Source organism: Myxine glutinosa, chromosome 3 (genome assembly GCF_964187855.1).
Source record: "Myxine glutinosa chromosome 3, kmMyxGlut1.1, whole genome shotgun sequence".
NCBI classification, from domain to species: Eukaryota; Metazoa; Chordata; class Myxini; order Myxiniformes; family Myxinidae; genus Myxine; species Myxine glutinosa.
Window position 1 is genome coordinate 4,668,804 of NC_136263.1, and position 23,584 is coordinate 4,692,387.

Consider the following 23,584-nt stretch of genomic DNA (forward strand, 5'->3'; position numbering starts at 1 on the left):
TACTCACTCCACGACCATCCAATCCAATACTCCACTTATTCCACACTCCATGTCTTCCACACATCCATTTATTCCATTCACCTGTTGGTGCACACCTGTGCACTCACACCTGGTGCCACCTGCACCCTTCTCTCCCCCAAGCGCATTCGCGCTGATCCACAACACTCACTACTCCCTCACTGCTCCACACACCTGTCCAGTTCTCACACAGCATCATCTAATCTAACTACTCCCCTCTGAAACTTGCGCTTCCCAGTCGTCCCTTTAAACTATTGCGCTCCCTCGTCATTATCATCCACACTAAACTACCTGCGTCCCCACTACAGGTATCAGTCACTAACTAATCTTAACGTTACCTAATGTCATCTTCTCGGGCCCTACACACAATATCCTAACCCACCCGGGCTAGTTTTCACTGCCATCAACCCCATAACTAGTGCTCCTTTGCCCCCCCCTCGCCGTGAGGGATGGTGGATTCCCCATCCCACCACATCGGGGAGGTCCCACTATCAATTTTGCTCGTCCAAATTCCAACCAATTCAAAAATTTTCCATTTACTGCCAATTCTACCCACTATTATAAATTTCGTATCAAATCACTACCATCATCATCACAGTCCGCTATATCCTAGCCTCGGTGCGTCATGACATCATTAAACTCGGTTCGTAAAGCCGAGCAATGAATTCGGGTGGTTTGGTCGCCTGCAGGTTGAATCCGTCCGGCTTTCGGTTCAAGGGAGGTGGTTTGGTTGGACCGAGGTTCCACGCACCATCTCGGCGTGGCACCTTGCGGTCCCGGGCCCGATGGCTCAATCTCCCCCGGTCGGAACCCCGTCCCCACGAGGGGGCACCGTTCCGCTTCCTCCCACTCGCCCTTGAACCGGACCGGTCGCCTCGCCCGCCAAGGCCCGGACTCGACCGTGCGGGGCGGGGCCAAGCCCGAATCGGCAACGACGCTTCGAAGAGAAACGACGCAGCTTCGATCCGCGCCGGGCCTCGCATCCAACAAAGCACGCCGCGCCCCGAGTGCTTGCATCGGCTATCCGTCGCTCTAACCGCTAACCCGGTTACCGTCGATGCTTCACCGGCATGCTCACACGCATACGCTACCCCTTTCACCCTCACAAAACCCGGCATTCCAACGCCGTCCGTACAATCCACCAACGCTCTCCCTGTTACACACCACACCTCTCGCGCACACTCTTGCACACACTTTGGTCCACACCTCTTCGCGCCCCTTCCTCGGTCACCTCCTCTGTGACAATTACAGGTGTGCTCTCACTCGCACACCCAACCACGTGCCTCACGACCAACTCAAGTGTGCATTCCCACACACGCTCTACCATTCCAGGTGTGCATCCTTCCATGCCAGGTGTACATCCTCACTCACCTGTCACAACCAACTCACGCTCCATGTCACTCTCACTACTTTCACCTCCACTCTCGGTCGCGCACTCACCCTTACTCTTGACAGCGCACTCTTTCCTCATGCACCTGTCCGTTACACACCTTTCTCGCGCACACTCTTGCGCACACTCTCCCGTTACATCCTCTGTAACACTCACCACAGGCGTGCATTCTCCCTTACTCTTGACAGCATGCGCTTTCCCCATGCACCCGTCCGTTACACACCTTTCTCGCGCATCCTCTTGCGCACACTTTTTCGTTACTTCCTCCGTAACACTCCCCGCACCGCGCTTCCATGTGCTCCCTCGCACACGCGCTACTACCGACTCACTCTCGACAGCACACTCACTAGTCGGCGCGCACTTTTTCCTCACACACCCCATGGTCGGACATTCTCGCACACCTCTTTTTTCGCACACCAGACCTGTCGCACACTTCACCAACGGCCTCTCACGAACACCCGGATCCAAACCAATCCCCAAGCCGACTGAAGCTTTCCTCACATCATGTACATTTCCGATTATATCGCCACTCACCTTGGCACCTCGTCTCCGCACCTCTTTTGCCACCTGCAAACTCTTTATTTGGTTAGTGAGCAGCACATCACGATTCGAGCACAGACCTTGTACATATTCCATTACCTCCTCCCTTATTTCTCTCTTAGTTTCTGTCCGTCTCTTCTTAATTTCACTCACCTCTTCTTCCACTTCCTCTAATTTTTGTTTAACCTCTTTTATTTCCCGGTGCGTCTCCTCAAGTTCGTCCTCTAAGGCTACCGTGACCGTCTCTATGTGCATCCTCACCTGCCGGTCCTTTGTCTCCATTATCTCTGTCACCTCATCCACCCTCATTGTCAGTCCCTCACGTACCATCTGACATTGCCTCTGTGTCGCTATTAATTCGTTTTTAATTTCTTTTTGTGTCGCCTTTAACCCTCCGAGTACTGCAGTGTTCTTTTGAACCTGCTCCACTAACTCCGTCTGTCCCTCTGTCAGCTGTTCCACCTCCTTCGTCAGACCCTCTATTCCCCCCTGTAACCTAGCCGTATTATTCCTCACCTCTTTCTCCATACGCTTCTCACCTCGCTTTACCTCCTCGCGTAGCCCCGAGACCTCCTCACTCACACCTCGTCGTATCCCCTCTTTCATCTCCTCCATCTCTTTTGTAGATGCCACCCTCATCTGTCCCAATTCATCCCTCTGAGCATCCAATTTGGTTTCTACCCCGATTTTTACCTCCTCTATCTGCTCTCCCATTTGTTTAATTTATCGGGCGGATTGCTCCCCTATCTCCCGCAATTTGCCTTCCATCCTATTTTCTCGCCCCATTAACCCATTTTTCATCCCCTCTATCTGATTCTCTAACCCCTCAAATTTCTTGTCTAATTCCCCGATTTGATTTCCTAGGCGCTCCCCCATTCTGTTTTCCATTTTCTCACTATCAGCCCTCCTTCTGTCTTCCATTTCCTCCATTTCCCTGGCTCTTTTTTCGTTGTCGCACTTCGACTCTGCCATGTATTCGCTAAACCGTGCCATGAACTGCTGCATGTCAAACGGCTGCATGTTAAAGCCCGCTGATACCGCGGGCTCGGCTACCGCGCGCTCGTGCGAGGCGCCTTTTTGCGCGCCTGAAACCTCGTGCGCGAGAGCGCCATTTTGTGCGTCTGATACCCCCTCAACCGCCTCCTCATTGCTCCCCTCCATTTGATCCTGGGGTACTCCTAACCCCTCCTCTAGCTCACCCACCGGCATCCGATCGCCTTGTCCAGCCATGGCGCGATTTCAAAATTCGGGTTTTTGTAAAACAAAACAAATTTCACCGTTAATAATTTCGAGCGCGTGAAGCGCGCTTCGGGTCCAATCCCACTTCCCGACACCAATTGTTACTGATCGCGGTTTAGGATGTTGTTTGCCGAGCGAAGGCTCCGCGACCGAACAGTTGTTCCCCGACTCACCCGATTCACCCAGAACTTTGGCCGTATCGCACCGCAGCTGACCAATCTGGAAAAGACTAAAACGACGAATGCAAAGAGGAAAAGGAATAAGACGAGAAGACGGACAGAAGAGTAATGGGATTTATTATTTACACAAGCAAAAAAGAAAGCAGTCACGTTTATTTACAACACGTAAGACGCAGGTGACACAGTGCAAATACTAGCTTACCTACAGTCTTAATTAACCCCGGGACAGAACAAACAAAAGACAGACTCACACGGGGAATGATGACAGGAGTTGGCTGGAAGGAGAGGATGGCTTGGAGCTGTATTGTGCAGCACGATTGGCGCGTTTAGCAGCCGCCGTTCCTTCGCGGCCCTGCTCAAAACCGCCGTCCAGGCCCCAAGCGGCTGTTGGGTGTTGTTGCTGCTGTGGCCGCCACTGCTTTTCCAGGACTCGTCTGACTCGTCTGGTCCAAACCCTCAACTCAACAACACTCTTGCACGTCTCCCTGTCCAACCACTCTTTCTCTCTTGGTCCAACCACTCTTTCTCTTTCTTGATCCAACCACTCTTTCTCTCTCTTGATCCAACTCACTCCTCACCACCGACTCCTCAACGCCACTTGCGCGCGCGCCTTTTTAGCGCCTCCGGCGATCAAGCCGCCGGCCTTTAGGACACGCCCATCGGTGTGCTCACCTCGGCCCTGGTTGGTCACGCGACCCTCTGGCTCCCCCCTTGATGACGACGGGCGGGCACGCCCCTCTTCCCCGACCCGAGCACATGTTCAATGGTGGTTTTGGAGGGGATGTAATTGGCAACCGAGGCTTGGCAATGACGAAAGGGGATGTGAAAGGAAATGGAGATTTTGGGGATGGGAATGAAAGGGGATCTATTCTCTTTCACTGGTGCAATGGAGTACTTCAATTAATGGGAGACACAGCCTTACTCTAAAACACAGAATAAAATATAACTATCGAACAGGGGTATTCTATTATTGGCTGACGTGTATGCTTGTGGACTAATTATGGGATGCCCTTTCACCTTTACACAGTTCCGGAGGCAGGGGGCGCAGAATAAACAATAATAATAATTCACACAATCAAAAAAATATACAGTCCTCATATCCGCAACAATATATACATATATATAATTATGTATATATATGTGTATATATGTGTGTATATATATATATATATATATATATATATATATATATATATATATATATATATATATATACACACATATATACACATATATACACATATATACACATATATACACATATATACAAATATATACACATATATATATATATATATATATATATATATATATATATATATATATATATATATATATATATATATATATATATATATATATATATATATATATATATACATACACACAATACATGCCCAAAGGTATGCGGACACCTCTTCAAATTAGTGGATTCGGCTATTTCAGCCACACCCATTGCTGTCAGGTACATAAAATCAAGCACACAACCATGCAATCTCCATCGACAAACATTAGCAGAAGAGTGTGCCATACTGAAGAGCTCAGTGACTTTCAACATTGCACCGTCATGAGATGCAACCTTTCCAACTAGTCAGTTCATCAAATTTATGCCCTGCCAGAGCTGCCCCGGTCAACTGTAAGTGCTGTTATTGTGAAGTGGAAACGTCTAGGAGCAACAACAGCTCAGCCGCAAAGTGGTAGGCCACACAAGCTCACAGAACGGGACCACCGAGTGCTGAAGGGCGTAGTGCGTAAAAATAGTCTGTCCTCGGTAGCGACACTCATGACCGAGTTCCAAACTGCCTGTGGAAGCAACGTCAGCACAACAACTGTTCGTCGGGAGCTTCATGAAATGGGTTTCCATGGCCGAGCAGCCGCACACAAGCCTAAGATCACCATGCGCAATGCCAAGCGTCGGCTGGAGTGGAGTAAAGCTCGCCGCCATTGGACTCTAGAGCAGTGGAAAAGCGTTCTCTGGAGTGATGAATCACGCTTCACCATCTGGCAGTCCGACAGACAAATCTGGGTTTGGTGGATGCCAGGAGAACGCTACCTGCCCGAATGCAAAGTGCCAACTGTGCCAACTGTAAAGTTTGGTGGAGGAGGAATAATGGCCTCGAGCTGTTTTCATGGTTTGGGCTCAGCCCCTTAGTTCCTCTGAAGGGAAATCTTAATGCTACCGCATACAATGACATTCTCGACGATTGTGTGCTTCCAACTTTATGGCAACAGTTTGGGGAAGGCCTTTTCCTGTTTCAGCATGGCAATGCCCCCGTGCACAAAGCGAGGTCCATACCGAAATGGTTTGTCGAGATCGGCGTGGGAGAACTTGACTGCCCTGCACAGAGCCCTGACCTCAACCCCATCAAACACCTTTGGGATGAATTGGAACGCTGACTGCAAGCCAGGCTTAATCGCCCAACATGAGTGCCTAACCTCACTAATGCTCCTGTGGCTGAATGGAAGCAAATCCCCACAGCAATGTTCCAACATCTCGTGGAAAGCCTTCCCAAAACGGTGGAGGTTGTTATAGCAGCAAAGGAGGGACCAACTCCATACTAATGCCGAAGATTTTGGAATGAGATGTGTGATGTTTGGGTGTCCACATACATTTGGTCATGTAGTGCACAGATATATATATCTGTGCATTGTCTGTCTTGTGTTGTCTTGTCCCGTCACTGAACTACTCCCTCAAACTTTTGTGAAATCGTACCAAACTTCTGGTATACACCTATCTCTCCCGTCGGTATGTTCTAAGGGTATTTTTTGGGAAAATATTTCCTATTTTTTTTTTTTTTTTTTGGGGAAAAATTTGTTTTCAACTTAAGTTTTCAACTTCAATTGTTTATAAAACGTAATATCACGTATATTACAAATACATTTGTGCATTATGATTGTTTGAATTATGATTGGTATAAACCATGGAAAAACAGCAACTCAGGTTTAGTCATTTATCTATATACTGTATCTACATATCTGGGCAGTGTCTGTGTTGTCACTTAATGACTCCCTGAAACTTTTGTTTCCGTGGTTGTGAAGTGTTTTTAATAACGTGGTGGTGGTTTTGAATCACGTGGTGGTGAGGTATTTTGAATTATGTGGTGGTGAGGTGTTTTTAAATGACGTGGTGGTGAGGTGTTTTTTAATTTTGTGGTGGTGAGGTGTTTATAATTTCGTGGCTGTGAGGTGTTTTTAATTTCGTGGCTGTGAGGTGTTTTTAATTTCGTGGCTGTGAGGTGTTTTTAATTTCGTGGCTGCGAGGTGTTTTTAATTTCGTGTTTCGTGGCTGTGAGGTGTTTTTAATTTCGTGGCTGTGAGGTGTTTTTAATTTTGTGGCTGTGGGGTGTTTTTAATTTCGTGTTTCGTGGCTGTGAGGTGTTTTTAATTTCGTGGCTGTGAGGTGTTTTTAATTTTGTGGCTGTGAGGTGTTTCTAATTTCGTGGCTGTGAGGTGTTTTTAATTTCGTGGCTGTGGGGTGTTTTTATTACGTGTTTTATGGCTGTGAGGTGTTTTTAATTTCGTGGTGGTGAGGTGTTTTTAATTTTGTGGTGGTGAGGTGTTTTTAATTTTGTGGTGGTGAGGTATTTTGAATTATGTGGTGGTGAGGTGTTTTTAATTTTGTGTTGGTGAGGTGTTTTTTAATTTTGTGGTGGTGAGGTGTTTATAATTTCGTGGCTGTGAGGTGTTTATAATTTCGTGGCTGTGAGGTGTTTTTAATTTCGTGGCTGTGAGGTGTTTTTAATTTTGTGGTGGTGAGGTGTTTTTAATTTTGTGGTGGTGAGGTGTAATCGTCCCAAACTTCCAGTCTGCACCTACCCCTCCCTTATGTATGTGCTGAGGGGTTCTTTTTTGAATTTTATATATTTTTTCAACCTAAATTGCTTTTGAAAATGTAATATCACAAACACTACAAATACATTTGTGCAAAATAAGTGTTTGTATTATGATTGCTGTAAATCATGACAACAAAGCACCTCAGATACAGTCATTATCCTCAGCTAAAATAAGCCCGTTCCTCAGTAACGACGCTTGGTGAGGCAAGCGCAGCGAGCTGAGCCAAGCTAGTATAAATATATATATATACAGTCACGTGAAAAAGTAAGTACACCCCATGTAAAGGTTTGACTTTTTCAACATATTTCAACATACAGCTATTTGATCTTCATTTCAACAATATTGATAGATAAAGGTGATATAATATAACAAATATCATGAAACATTTACATTTTGTAGTCCTTGGTATTTTTTAAATAAACATAAATGCAAATTTCGCATGTGGAAAAAGTAAGTACACCCTTGGCTCTAATAGGTGGTATTGCCCCCTTTGGCAGAAACAACCTCAAGTAGGCGTTTCTTATAACTCTACGAGTCTCTGACATCGACTGGGAGAAATTTTTTCCCACTCCTCCATGCAGAATTCTTTCAGCTGTGCGATGTTTGAGGGGTTTCTTGCATGCACAGCTCGTTTCAAATCCCCCCACAACATCTCGATGGGATTTAGATCCGGGCTTTGACTTGGCCATTCCAGAACCCTCCATTTCTTTCTTTTCAGCCATTCCTTGGTGGATTTACTGGTATATTTAGGGTCATTGTCATGTTGCAAGGTCCACCTTCGGTTGAGCTTCAACTTTCCGACAGATGGCCTCACATTATCCTCAAGCACCCTCTGGTACAATGAAGAATTCATAGTGGATTCTATGATGGTGAGCTGCCCAGGCCCTGATGCAGCAAACCTGCCCCAAACCATAATATTTCCACCACCATGCTTTCCAGTTGGTATCAGGTTGTTGTGGTCAAATGCTGTCTTTGGTTTTGACCAAACATGTCTTCTGGTACTGTTGCCAAATAGCTCTACCTTTGACTCATCTGTCCAGAGCACATTGTTCCAGAAGTGCTGGTCTTTGCCTAGGTGTTCGTTGGCAAACTTTAGTCTTGCCCTGATGTTCTTTCTGGACAGCAAAGGTTTCCTCCTGGCACACCTCCCATGTAGATCAAATTTGTGCAGCCTCTTTCTCATGGTAGACTCGTGCACTTTGACATCAACAGTGGCAAGAGCTACCTGTAGGTCCCGTGATGACATTCTGGGGTTTTTAGAGACTTATTTCAGCATCTTGCGGTCTGCTCTCGGGCTGAACTTGCTGGGACGGCCTGGCCTGAACAAGTTGGCAGTTGTTTGGAATCTTCTCCACTTGTAGATGATCTTCCGGACAGTCGAATGATTGATTTCAAATTGTTTGGAGATCTTTTTAAATCCCTTCCCAGACTCGTAGGCATCTATAACCTTCTTTCTGAAGGCCTCAGAGAGCTCTTTTGATCGAGGCATGGTGACGCCGCACACTTCAACAACAAAGAGCAAACCAAACTAAATGTCTGAGGTTTAAATAAGACAGGTTCCTCCAAGATCCTCTCTAACGATGTTCTGATCATTTGCACCTGAGCTGGTGCACCTGATTCTAATTTTAGGTATTTAAAGTAGTGATAAATGTAGGGGTGTACTTACTTTTTCCACATGCGAAATTTGCATTTATGTTTATTTAAATTATACAATGGACTACAAAATGTAAATGTTTCATGATATTTGTTATATTATATCACCTTTATCTATCAATATTGTTGAAATGAAGATCATATAGCTGTATGTTGAAAAATGTTGAAAAAGTCAAAACTTTACAAAGGGTGTGCTTACTTTTTCATGTGACTGTATATACATACAAACTAGCGCGGTACACGTGCTGTGCATGGGTGGGAAGCCAAAAGCAAACAAACAATGCGGAAACGGTGAATGCTAAACCATAGAACCAATAAATTCCACATTCCTGTGCCACCTTCAGTCGAATGTCAGACATGCACAGCAGTTTCGTGAACGACTTGGGCAAAAAACGGAGAATGGGAAATGATGAACCAATAAATTCCACATTTCTGTGCCACCTTCAGACAAACATCAGATATGGACAGCCGGTTCGTGAATGACTTGCACAAAAAAACGTACCCCGTCTGAATGGTTCAATCCCCAGCCAATGGCGAATCTGCATTTAGCGAATCCGCGAATGTCACAGTTAGAAAGTAGAAACCCTCATGTCATTTCCTCATTCATATTTAAACTGAATACATCTCTATTTTCATTCCAAACAGCATCATTCCAATTATACACTGGTAATAGAATAAAATACTGTGTTGAATCACGATTGTATCGAGATATTATCAAACCAGGTCATTGTCGTCATGTGTTCCCTTCCTGATTCGGGAGCACGTCAGTGTCGAGTTAATTTCAAAATCATAATTTTATTGAAGGACTTGTGAAATCTCCTACCTGCCCTTACAGCATCCACTGGGACCTCAAAACGTTCCACAGAAGGTTTAGCGGGGCTAGTCCCAAAACTGAAGGAGCAGTTTGGGGACGGCCAGACTGATAGAGCAAACCTATACCCCTCTCCAGGTAGGGGAATAATAAATCTATCGTTGAGAATAAAATATTTAGTATGTTACAAATTGAAACAACTTCCTGCTTTTCAAGAAATAAAAAACTGAAGATATCATTCTTTATTTTGAATGAAAGTTAGAGCTGAACAATTTATTAATGATGAGAACTCCATTGTTGTCGAAAAACATGTCAAAACCCGAGCATCGATCAAACTCTTCAGCTTTGGCTCTTCAAACACGAGAGATCGACCAACGTACCATGGTTTAGGTCACTTACTGGTGGTATAATCAGATCTAGTGGACACTCAAAACCTCTGCCTGGCACCGATACGATGAATATTTGAACAATGTAGAAACAAAGCCGAGGGAAACGACATGCATTATGTGAATGATGAGAACATCGTGTGAAGTTAAAGCGCGGTGTTACGCGCGCTGTTTGTAAACAAGGAGGAAGCGGACAACGCGGTAATTTGTAAGAGTCTTTATTCAAGAGCTCACTGTAACACTGAACTCTCAGGGCTGCGCGCCCCGTGTATATCGTGAGGCCACGCCTCTCTCCCGGGCGTGGCCCACCCCCACTCGGTGTGCGGGGTGATGTCACCACGTCAGTGCTTTCGTGTCCGCCACACGCGCCCCCCCAGAATCCCCGCGCACCTGAAGGGCCAGTTTGCGGGGCAAACGGATGACCCGGCCGAAGCGCCCCCTGGCGACTGGCGGCGTCTGGGATGCAGGGATGCCATCTGGGATGCCTCCGGCTGCCCCTGGGATGGGTGCAGGACCGGGGGGCGGCATGGCGGTGGGGCTGGGCGGTGCTGGGGGTCCGCCCGCAGGGGGGCGGCCCCGACGCGGGGGTCGGGCCACTGGCGGTGGATGGTCCACGTCGAGGTGGGCCGGCTTGAGGCGGTCCACAGAAACGCGGTCAGGAGTACCGCCGATGTCCAGGGTGAAGTGCTTCACCGCGGTCTCCAGCACGCGGAAAGGCCCGTCGTACGGGGGCCGCAGTGGTGTCCGGTGGGCATCGTGGCGGACGAAGACGTACTCCGCCGTGCGAAGCTCCGGGCGACGTGCGTCGGTGGGTGCCCGTGGCATGCCGTTGGCACCGGGGCGAACCTCTGGGCGGTCTCCTGCAGAGCGCAGCGCTGCTGTGCCGCGGACCATGGTGCCGTGGAGTCGGGGAGGAACTCGCCCGGCACCCGCAGCGGTTGCCCGAAGACCAACTCCGCCGCGGATGCGCGCAGGTCCTCCTTGGGCGCCGTCCGGAGGCCCAGCAGGACCCAGGGGAGCCTGTCGACACAGCCGTCGTCGCGGAGGGTGGCCCGGAGCGCGGCCTTCAATGAGCAGTGAAATCGCTCACACAGGCCGTTAGCCTGGGGGTGGTCGGCCGTGGTTCAGTGCAGCCGGACCCCGAGCCCCTGTGCGACCGCCCCCCAGAGCTCCGAGGTGAACTGGGGGCCGCGGTCGGACGAGATGTCTGAGGGGGCGCCGAACCGGGCGACCCAGGTGGCGATGAAAGCCAGCACGACGTCCGCCGCCATCGTCGACGCCAAGGGCACGGCCTCCGGCCACCAGGTGGTGCGGTCCACCATGGTGAGGACGTGGGTGAAACCCCGCGAGGGGGGCAGAGGTCCCACCAGGTCCACGTGGACGTGGTCAAACCGGCGTTCCGGCACCGTAAACGGGGCCAACGGGGCCTGGGTGTGCCGGTGCACCTTGGCGCGCTGGCACGCGAGGCACGTCCTGGCCCAGCCGCGGACGGCCTTCATGAGGCCATGCCAGACGAATTTGTCGGCGATCAACCTTTGGGAGGCCCTCGCGCCCGGGTGGGACAGGTCGTGGATGGCGTCAAACACCTGGCGCTGCCAGCCGGCGGGCACGATGGGGCGAGGCCGCCCGAGGGAGACGTCGCACAAGAGGGAGGCGCCCGCGCCGTCGAACGGCACCTCGGTGACGCGGAGGCCCGTGACGGCGGTCCGCAAGGCCTGGACGTCGGGGTCAGCAGCCTGGTCCGCTGCCATCCGGGCATAGTCGATGCCGAGGTGGACTGCGTGGGCGACGGCCCAGGAAAGGCAATCCGCCACCGGGTTGTCCTTCCCCGTGACGTGCCGGATGTCCGTCGTGTACTCGGACACGGCCGAGAGGTGACGCTGCTGCCGGGCCGACCACGGCTCGGTGACCTTGCCTATCGCGAAGACCAGCGGCTTGTGGTCGACGAAGGCCGTGAATGCACGGCTCTCGAGCAGATGGCGGAAGTGCCTGACCGCCAAGTGAAGCCCGAGCAACTCGCGGTCGAAGGTACTGTAACGGCGTTCGGGCGGGCGAAGCTGCCGGCTAAAGAACGCCAGCGGTTGCCAAGCTCCACGCACCCATTGCTCGTGCACCGCGCCCACCGCGTAGTCCAAGGCGTCGGTGGTGAGGGCGATCGGCGCATCGGGTGCTGGGTGCGCGAGCATGGTGGCGTTAGCCAAGGCGAGCTTCGCGCCCGTGAACGCTGCGTCCATCTGCTCGGTCCAGGTGACGTCGCCTTTGCCCGGCTTACCTCGGAGAGCTTCGTGCAGGGGGCGCAGGAGCTGGGCGATACGGGGCAGGAACCGATGGTAAAAGTTCACCATGCCCAGGAACTCCTGCAGCCCCCTGATTGTGCGGGGGCGCGGAAACCCTTCACCGCCTCCACCTTGGCCGGCAGGGGGACGGCTCCGTGCCTGGTGACGCGGTGCCCCAGAAAATCGAGTTCAGCGATGCCGAACCGGCACTTTGCGGGGTTCACAATCAGGCCATGCTGGCCCAGGCATTCGAAGAGCGTGCGGAGGTGGTGTAGGTGCTCTTCGCGGGACGCGCTGGCGACGAGGATATCGTCCAGGTAGACGTATACAAAATCCAAGTCGCGCAGGACGCTGTCCATCAGCCGCTGGAACGCCTGAGCCGCATTCTTCAGACCGAAGGGCATCCGCAGGAATTCGAAGAGTCCGAACGGCGTGATGACCGCCGTCTTTGGGACGTCCTCCGGCCTGACGGGGACCTGATGGTAACCGCGTATGAGGTCCACCTTCGAGAAGAAGGACATGCCCGCCAAACAGGCGGAAAAGTCCTGAATGTGGGGGACGGGGTAGCGGTCGGGGGTGGTGGCGTCATTGAGACGGCGATAGTCCCCGCACGGTCGCCATCCCCCGCCGGGCTTCGGCACGATGTGCAGCGGCGACGCCCAAGCACTCTCCGAGCGTCGAACGATGCCGAGTCGCTCCAGGGTAGCGAACTCCGCTTTTGCTACCGCCAGCTTCGTCGGCTCGAGGCGGCGTGCCCGGGCGTAGACCGGTGGCCCGACGGTGGGGATGTGATGGGCCACCCCGTGCTTGACGGCCCCCGCTGAGAAGGTGGGCCGCGTGAGGGCCGGGAAGCCGGCGAGGAGGCGGGTGAATTCGTCTGCTGCCGGAAGCGTACAGATCAACGTGGCCGGAACCGAACCGTTCAGCAAGCCGCTTGGCAAGCCGCTCGGTGAGCCGCTCGGTGAGCCGCTCGGTGAGCCGCTCAGTGGGCTGCTCGACGAGCTGGGCAGCGCACAAGCGAGCGAGCTGAACGTCTCGGCCTGGACAAGACGTCTGTGCTTTACGTCGACCAGGAGCCCATTTGCGCACAGGAAGTCCGCGCCAAGCAATGCCATGGGCACGTCGGCGGTGACGAACGACCATCGGAAAACCTGCCCTCCAAACCGCAGAGAGAGGCAGCGTTTTCCGTACGTACGGATGGGCGTCCCGTTTGCGGCAAGCAGCGCGGGGCCCCCGCCCGCGGCGTACTTGTCCGACGTACCGGCAGGAACGACACTCACCTGCGCTCCTGTGTCACACAGGTAACGGCGCCCGGATAAGGTGTCCGTGATGAACAGCAGGCTGTTCGAACGGCCGGCGCTCATTGCCACTATCGAGCGCCGGCCCGGGCGTTTCCCGACCTGTTGAAGGAGCATGGCGGATGACACTGTCGAGCCTCGTGGCCGAACTTGGCGTGGAACCAGCACCAGGTGGTGGAGCTGGAGGAGTGCGGCTGGCTCCGCCAGGCCGGCGGAGTTGGCGGTGTTCCCCGCGGTGGCGGTTTTCGCCGCGGCGGTGGGCGGGGCGTGGCGGCGGCCACGAGGTGCATATCAGCATGCTGCGTATGCTTTGTAAGCTGATGCTGTGGATCAGCATCATCAGCAGCATCAGCCTCGAGGTCCGTGACGGCCGCACCGACTCTCGCCCGCGTGTCCGAAGCCGCGAAGTACCTGTCCGCCGCGGCGGCCAATGCTCGGGGTTCCGTTAGCACGGTCCCGGCCAACGCGAGGCGTACCTGTGCTGGAAGTTGGCGACGGAAAAGCGCCCGGAATAGAGAACCAGGGGCTTCGTCGCCCAACAGTGACAGCATATGGTCCATTCGGACCGACGGGCGCATGTCGCCGAGCTCGGGGAGATCCAGGAGGCGGTCGGCCCGTGCGTCCTCCGTGAGGCCGAACGTGGCTCGGAGCAGCCGCTTGAGTGCCTCGTACTTGTGGCCGTCCAGTGGGTGGCGAAGGACGGACACAACTCGAGCGGCCGTGCCGGGCCCGAGGGAGGCGACGACGTGGCAGTAGCGCGTGTCGTCGTGGGTGAGGCGCCGAAGCTGAAACTGGGCTTCGGCTTGGACGAACCAAACCTCGGCCTGGGCCTCCCAAAATTCGGGAAGTTTAATCGACATCGCGTTGTAGGCCATGGCAATGGCGTCGTGTTTGGAAGGATCGCTACGGCAGATCCAACGTCGAGGGTCACCAGTAAAGCGCGGTGTTAGGCACGCTGTTTGTAAACAAGGAGGAAGCGGACAACGCGGTAATTTGTAAGAGTCTTTATTCAAGAGCTCACTGTAACACTGAACTCTCAGGGCTGCTCGCCCCGTGTATATCGTGAGGCCACGCCTCTCTCCCGGGCGTGGCCCACCCCCACTCGGTGTGCGGGGTGATGTCACCACGTCAGTGCTTTCGTGTCCGCCACAAGAACTCCATTGTTGTAGAAAAACATGTCAAAACCCGAGCATCGATCAAACTCTTCAGCTTTGGCTCTTCAAACACGAGAGATCGACCAACTTACCATGGTTTAGGTCACTTACTGGTGGTATAATCAGATCTAGTGGACACTCAAAACCTCTGCCTGGCACCGATACGATGAATATTTGAACAATGTAGAAACAAAGCCGAGGGAAACGACATGCATTATGTGAATGATGAGAACATCGTGTGAAGGTCAGATGCATATAAACGGTGAAGATCAAGTAAGTCAGCTACCAAGTACATGAAATGAAATGAAAGAATGAAAAAGAAGGGGAGGGGGGAGAGATAACGAGAGGGAGAGAGATAACGAGAGGGAGAGAGAGAGAGAGAGAGAGAGATAACGAGAGAGAGAGAGAGAGAGGGGGGGGAGATAAAGAGAGAGAAAGAGAGATAAAGATAGAGAGAGAGAGATAACGAGAGAGAGATAACGAGAGAGAGATAACGAGAGAGAGAGAGAGAGATAACGAGAGGGAGAGAGAGCGAGAGAGAGATATATATATATATATATATATATATATATATATATATATATATATATATATATATATATATATATATATAACGAGAGAGAGAGAGGGGGGGGAGATAAAGATAGAGAGAGACAAAGAGAGATAAAGATAGAGAGAGAGAAAGAGAGATAAAGATAGAGAGAGAGAAAGAGAGATAAAGATAGAGAGAGAGAAAGAGAGATAAAGATAGAGAGAGAGAAAGAGAGATAAAGATAGAGAGAGAAAGAGGGAGAGGGAGAGGGAGAGGGAGAGGGAGAGAGAAAGAGAGAGAGAGATAACGAGAGAGATAACGAGAGAGAGATAACGAGAGGGAGGTAACGAGAGAGCGAGAGCGAGACAGAGACAGAGAGAGATAACGAGAGGGAGAGAGGGAGGGAGAGAGGGCGAGAGAGAGATAACGAGAGATAACAAGAGGGAGAGAGAGAGAGATAACGAGAGAGAGAGGGGGAGAGGGAGAGGGAGAGGTAGAGATAGAGATAGAGATAGAGGACAGACAGAGACAGAGAGACAGAGACAGAGAGAGAGATAACAAGAGAGAGATGACGAGAGAGAGAGAGAGAACGAGGGAGAGAGATAACGAGAGAGAGAGATAACGAGAGAGAGAGATAACGAGAGAGAGAGAGAGAGGGAGGGGGAGAGAGAGAGATAACGAGAGGGAGAGAGAGATAACGAGAGAGAGAGAGGGGGAGAGAGAGGGGGAGAGAGAGAGAGATAACGAGAGAGATAACGAGAGAGAGATAACGAGACAGAGAGATAACAAGACAGAGAGATAACAAGAGGGAGATAACAAGAGAGAGATAACGAGAGAGATAACGAGAGAGATATAGATATACTGTAGACAGAGATATAGATATACAGCAGACAGAGATAGAGATAGAGATAGAGATAGAGATAGAGAGAGAGAGATAACGAGAGAGAGATAACGAGAGAGAGAGATAACGAGAGAGAGAGGGGGGGGGAGAGAGAGAGAGATAACGAGAGGGAGAGATAACGAGAGAGAGAGAGGGGGGAGAGAGAGACAGAGAGAGAGAGAGAGAGAAAGAGAGAGAGAACGAGAGAGAGAGAGATAACGAGAGAGAGAGAGAGAACGAGAGAGAGAGAGAGAGAACGAGAGAGAGAGAGAGAGAGAGAGAGAGAGATAACGAGAGAGAGAGAGAGAGAGAGATAACAAGAGGGAGATAACAAGAGAGAGATAACGAGAGAGAGAGAGATAACGAGAGAGAGAGAGAGAGAGAGAGAGGAGGGAGGGGGAGAGAAAGAGAGATAACAAGAGAGAGAAAGAGAGATAACGAGAGGGAGAGAGAGATAACGAGAGAGATAACGAGAGAGAAAGAGAGAGAGGGGGAGAGAGAGAGATAACGAGAGAGAGAGATAACGAGAAAGAGAGATAACGAGAGAGAGATAACAAGAGGGAGATAACAAGAGAGATAACGAGAGGGAGATAACAAGAGAGATAACGAGAGAGAGATAACAAGAGAGATAACGAGAGATAACGAGAGAGATATAGATATACTGCAGACAGAGATAGAGAGAGGAGAGGACGGACGGACGGACGGACGGACGGACGGACACACACACACACACACGATGAAAATTATAACTTTGGGGGGATGAGGTGTTGGGGATTAAATAAAACGCTTACTTTTTCAATGGATCGATGACGGTCTTCTGGACTTGATTAATCTAGACACAAAACAGTTACATATTATGCAACAATCAGTTATATATCAACATGGACACGTCTTGTGAATACAAAATTCTCACAGATGAAACAATGCCGCACAACATCACACAAAGCTCTTGTCACATAAACCTGTGAAGGTTTAATATATCTACTCAAAACAAAGAACATAACTTACCTGTGTGTAACTGTCCACTACTCCATTGGAATATATTTTGGAGATTGACAAAAGTGTGGAAGGAATAAGGAAAGGTGCTCCGGTATTTTATGACAATGCACCTTTTAACAGGTATCCATTGGGAAATGGTTTGGGTCACCATAAAGTATGTCGTTTGTGCGAGATAAGGATTGGCACATAAAATGGCTCAAAAAGCTTCTTAAAGAAGCCGAAATACTTGTAAAAGTATATGAGAGAAAGGCCTCCGTCTCTGCACAACAAAACAATTGGAGAACTTTCTCAGCTCGCCAATCAAGCAGCTACCTGTACTGTAATCGCCAGGCATTGTGGGCCGGTGCAAGGCCTGAGTAGACGGTCGTGTGCTATTCAAGCCCCGACTGATCACTACCAGTGAATGGACTTTGAACCTTGTGAAAATGCCTCCTGTGAACATGGCAGGCTTGGTAATTTATTTAATGGACTTCTCCAATTGAAAAGACGATGCCGTGCATCAATCCCAACAAAGTAATGGCCACCAACTCTTCGACAAAACATCTTCACAACGTTAAAATACGCAATTATTGTGCCATCTATATTTACGTGGGGGCAGGATGTACAAGGCAGACTTCAATGAGGGGCACACCGAATCTGGATTGGGTGCTTCTGAACACGAATAGGGAGCATATATCTGTTGCTAGGGTAAGTTTTAAATGGTATCTATATCATAATAGCGTAAGGACTCGACTTTGTTATCCCTTTTACGCCGCACCCAGTGACCCGATGCCCACGGCACTAATGGATTTACGATCTACGAACTGCGCTTTGTTTATCACGTACAGCCATACTCGAAAAATCTGAATTAGCCGACATTGGGGCCCAAAAGCATCCGATTGACTGCCGATACGACGCCATGTTATTGGCGTCTGCTGGGTGAAGGCGAAGCAAGCCGTCCGCTGATTGGAGAGTCGAAGGCGACAGCAAGCCATCCACTGAGTGGACAATGCAGAGCATGCATTTGTGCCGGTGTCGTCGATCGCGGTGTACGCCAACCTCATCAGGTGGGTTTACCATAATTTCTAAACATTCCGTAAACTGGGTATCTATTTGCCTGCTCCTGTCTTCTCCCACGGCCAGTTATATGTGGCATGTTCAAGAGCACGGACGTTCAAAGATGTGTATATCAAGGTTGATAATACGAGTACGCAAGGAGTCGTCAGAGGCTTGACTATTACCCCAAACATTATTTATCCAGAAGTTTAAAAATAATTTCAACCTCTGATACTGCGTTCATTGTATTATATTCCTACTGCTCTGCCTTGACATTGACGCTTACCAATGCGCCAGTATGGGGCTAATTCCAGTCGATTTACTAATCCGTTCATTTTTTAAAAGTCTATGATTCTACTGCTGTTCCTTTCCATTGACACATACCACTGCGCCAGTGTGGCCAGAGTGGTGCTATGCCGATTCCTATTACGAATCCATTCATTTAACAAAAGTATATCGTAGCGTTGTCATTTAAGTAGATTGCAATAAATACGTTGTTCATATACGCACTCTTCATTCTCATCTTTCTTCCTAACTCTTACTCGGACAAGCAAATCCCCTATGCCATCCATAATGGTACACTCTATCCATACAACACATCCTCTCTTCCGTGGATGTTCCACGGGTTTCGGCTAGTTTACTATTAATCATGTTGGGGGGAGGAATGTGTGGGAAATAAGGTATATTATAAATAGATTGTTTGTTTGTTTCCAGGGGCACAAGACAAATTTTCTGCATCAATTATTACTGTGGGCATTTCCTCGAGATGTAACTTCTTCCTTGCAAGTTTTGGATCCATTCTGCCTCCTTATCGTGTTATTTTTAATCTTCATAAATTATTTTCCAGAATTGTTCCAGTTCATCTTTTCCAGGAGGGGATGACACATTCTACTTCTGTTTCCCTCATTCATGGTTGAATATTTTCAGGTTGTTTTCAAACATCTGGCCTTGTTTTCTCCTGATGTTAGCTTTGTTGTAGTTTTTTTTAATTTTCCTTCCTATCATTTCTATTTTCAGTTTATCTTCAGGAACAGGAGTTTTCAGGAACCTCTCTGGTCTTTGTCTTCAATTTTATATTTGTATTTTATTTTCTGGGGTCTCCTCTCTAGTTTTGGGGTTTGATTTCCAAATTGTGTGTGTGTGTGTGTGTGTGTGTGTGTGTGTGTGTGTGTGTGTGTGTGTGTGTGTGTGTGCGCGCGTGTACGTTTGTTTCTGTATGCATGTGTGTATGTATGACTATGTGTATGTGTGTGACCTCTCTGATCAGTCTCCTCCTTGCTTGGTCATCTAGTTTGGGGGACGGCCTAATTTAGGCAGGGTCTTGGTGTTACCATACACCTTCTACTTCTTAATTATTGTCTTGATTGTGCTCCAATGGATATTCAAGGCCTTTGAAATATTCTTATCCCCATTTCCTGATCTGTGCCTTGACACAACTTTATCCTGGAGGTATTTTAAAGCTCCTTGGTGCTCATGGTTGAGTCTTTGCTGGGAAATGCACGACACAGCAGAGGAAACCTACAGGAAGAGCTGATTTTATTCTAAAATAATCAGAATCACCACAACTTAACACAGGTGGAATACAAAAACAATTAAGCACAATTGGGCCAATTAACTTGGTGTGTGATTTTGAAGGTGATCTAATTTACTATTGCTATTATGAGGGGGAATAGGGGAGGATGGACACTTATCCAAGCAAGATATTCTGGTTTGGTATTTTAAATTAATTTTCTGAAATTTGTCGAATTTGTTTTTCATTTAGAAGTTGTGCATTACGACGTGTAAATAAAGGTGGAAAAAGTCTGATTGAATGCAATTTAATTCCAGGATATAAGGTAACAAAAGGTGAAACATTTGAAAGGGTTTCAGACTTTCTATAGGCGCTGTATGTGTGTGTGTGTGTGTGTGTATGTGTGCATGTGTCTGAGTGTGTATATGTGTGTGTGAGTGTGTATATGTATGTGTGTGTATGTGTGTCTGAGTGTGTGTGTGTGTGTGTGTGTGTGTGTGTGTGTGTGTGTGTGTGTGTGTGTGTGTGTGTGTGTGTGTATTGTTATGAATTTCGGTAGAGAAATATCTAGAGCCAGATAGATCTGTATAGGTAGGTATTCGACTGTCGTGATAGGGAATCTACCTTGTAATAGGTTCTGTGTTTTTAGGCGGTTTGTCGGGATAAGAGTATACCTGTGAACATACCAGGATGTTCGGGTGTTAAATAGTGTAGGGAATAAGATAACACCCCTTGTGCGTCAGCCCTGGTAATCATTCCTTTGTCCCTTATGGCAATGCACACACTTAGATAGGCCCTTTAGTGCACACAGTAATTAAATCCCCTTCCCTTACGACTTTGGAAAACAGGCAGGAAGCCAGATCGGGGCACTGCCGGATGGCCGCCGCCAGCTACACCTCCGGCAGGCCGAGCAACATCGAGTGGCACGAGCTGTAACCATGCCCAGGGAACGTGTGATTGGTTGGCGCGGAAGGCGCGAACCTCCAGCCAATCAGGGCGGGAGGCGCGAAGACACAAAGGAGGAAGAGGTGGTTCATTGGAGGGAAGGCGCTGGAAGGTTCGGTGAACGGCGGGACGCTGGAAGGGACTGGTTGGTGGCGCGCCAAGGCTGACGTCACCGCCGCAGGTTAGAAAAGGGCATGCCGGACGACATTTTCTCTCTTGTGCTCTCTGGCTCTTACGCTGCACGACATTTTAGCAGCTCTCTCCTGGCTTCCTCGCACTTGTGGTCTCTTGTCTCCGCGCTTCCCTTCTTGATCTTGAGAGGTCCTGGTGGTCGTTGGTTCACCATCTGTGTGGTGCAGGAGCGAGGCTCAGTGCTGTGAACGGGCGGGACCTCGTGTGCGAACGGCGAGGGGATTGGAGCGAGGGCGTTGGCTCGGTCCTAGCGAAGCGTGCGAGGCGGACGGAGGGTTTTTCCGCACCGGAGTTTGGAGCCATGTTGGACGATACACGGACACGACTACAGACAAGATAAGACTGCACTCACACCCCACATTTACAAGTACATGACGATTTCTTTTATTAATTCATCTCACCTTGTTCGTATCTGAAGTGAGGTGTGTGGGATCCCAATGTAGGATTTAGTTTCATCGTCACGTTTCATTGTCAAGGGTTCCGTCAAATAAATCTCTATTTTTGTACATAAAATCTTGTGTTTGGTTTGAGTGCATTAATTCCCGACAGGACCGGAGCTGCGGTCAGCGCGCTCCAGGTAAGCGCTTTTCCCGCTTCTTCCTCTTCTCTTCTTCTTCCCACGCTTAATAGCAAAATCCGTGTTTGGTCGTCGCCTCTAGTTAAAGTCGTTCTGGTCATCCGCGGTCCCTGGTATTAACCGGAGGGATTCGCACGACAACTGGTAGTCAGGAGTGGGATTTAACCCTTTAAAAAATTGGTGTCAAGAGTGGAGAATCTGGAAACAAATTTTTTTTTTAGTCGGAGGCGATAAATTGGAATAGTCAATGGGTGCGAGGGACGCAAACAGCACGTCAGTTAAAATTTAAATTTTATTACGGTTGGAAAAGCCGCGCGGAGAAGCGACCTCTTTACGGATGGAAGAGGTAAGCAATATGGAGGAAAGGAGGATGGAAGATGGGGATAGCACTCGAAGTGAGTCGGAGGTAGTTGGGGTTGAGCATAGCGATGGAGCTTCCCCCGCCATAGAGACGGCCCCGACGGGTTTCCCAGCCGTGCTTGACAGATTTCTGGGGAAAATGAGTGAACGAGGGAGGAGAGAACTTATGGCCCTCTTGAATGCACCAGTGGACCCTAGATTGCTAGTCGAAATGCAAGCCTATCAGGCTGAAATGGATGCCCATCATGAAAAGATGAGGGGGATAATAAGTGGAGGTAGTGAAAGACTGGATGCCAAGGTTAAAGAAACGAAAACCCCATGTGAGCAAACAAATGAGATAAAGAAAGACGAAAGGAATGACTCACATGGGGCCCAGGAGGAGCCAAGGGTGGCAGAAATTCAATCTGAACGGGGGGAATTCAAATTGGGAATTGCACCGGGAATGGCAATGGAAGTAAATGGGGAGTGTCCACAGGTGAACGTGGAGTGTCCACAGGTGAACGTGGAGTGCCCACAGGTGAACGTGGAGTGCCCACAGGTGAACGTGGAGTGCCCACAGGTGAACGTGGAGTGCCCACAGGTGAACGTGGAGTGCCCACAGGTGAATGGGGAAGGGAATTTAGAGGTAAATGGAGGATGTTTCCCACAGCATGACCTGGAGGTTTATCGGGGCCGTGTGGATGCCACAACACATCAACAAGGGGGATGGATTTGGATCCTTGCTGTGCCAGGGTGGTGGTTCAGAGCACGAGGAGGTAACAGTATTGGGGGTCCGTGTGATGGAGCCAGACCATGTATTTATTGATCAAGACCTGTCAGGGCCAGAAATGATTGGTGATGGGGATAATGTACATGATGTGACCCAGCGGCTGGAGACCTGGGACAGTCCCATGGAGGACAAGTTTGATCAGGCCCAAAGGAGCTTCGGGGAGGAGGTGAGTCGGTCCGAGGAGGAGGTTGAGGGGACCCTCACCGTGCACTCTGATTGGGCAATGGAGGCTCCAAAATTGGACAACCAGTTGAGGGAGCGTGTTGGCTCCGGGCTGGATTTGGATATTGGAGGATCGGGAGATCGAGCCTCCGATAATTTGGTCCCCGTAGGAAATGTGGACCAGCTGCAGGGAGGGGCAGAACAACCTGTGGTAGGGGGTTCTTACCTGCAGCTGCGGTGATTGGACACCTGGGGGCAAAATTTTTAAAAGGAAATCTGAAATAAAATTAAAATGGGAATGTGATTTGGAGCAGCCTTGGTTGGAGTTGGTCCCCGGGCTGTGGAATGTGGACCAGGAGAGGTTAAGACCCCCAGGGGTCCGAGGTGGTTTCTCAAGCCTGGGATGGCATTTATTGATGACCACGAGGGGGAGGTGTTGTGGGTCGCGCTTTGGTGGTGGCATTGCGGACGGCCAACTTAGGCCTGATGTGGTGACCACCCGGGCATGCGACCTGACACCCTCTCCCTGAGACTTTGGGACAGCCAGCATGTGGTGACCTGCCATGCTGTGTTGGCCTATGGACGTGGGTTGAACCGAGTGGACAGGGATGGACATAGCCTGCCGGACAACCATTGGGGCATCTGTGGAACGTGATGGTGTGAGAATGATCTTCCACAGATGTCTAGTTATGATTTATGGACTCTTGGTTTGGGAAGAGAGCCTTGGGAGTGATGTGATCGGGAATGTGTAACGTGCCGAGCATATGGGCCATGCTCGGCTGGCATGTGTACGGCAAAGCATCTTTCTTTGGTGAGTTTAGTAAAATGTGAATAAATGTTTGGCA

General features: G+C 49.8%; 1 protein-coding gene across 1 annotated transcript in view; it reads right to left on the minus strand.

Moving 5' to 3' along the window:
* The window catches only part of LOC144891105 (bridging integrator 3-like), a 158,924-nt gene that overhangs the window by 127,968 nt on the left and 7,372 nt on the right, over nucleotides 1-23,584 (minus strand). Inside the window, exon 2 of the mRNA XM_078773492.1 lies at nucleotides 16,982-17,022. Coding sequence (XP_078629618.1) covers nucleotides 16,982-17,022 — 41 coding nt within the window. The remainder of the gene's footprint in view (nucleotides 1-16,981; nucleotides 17,023-23,584) is intronic.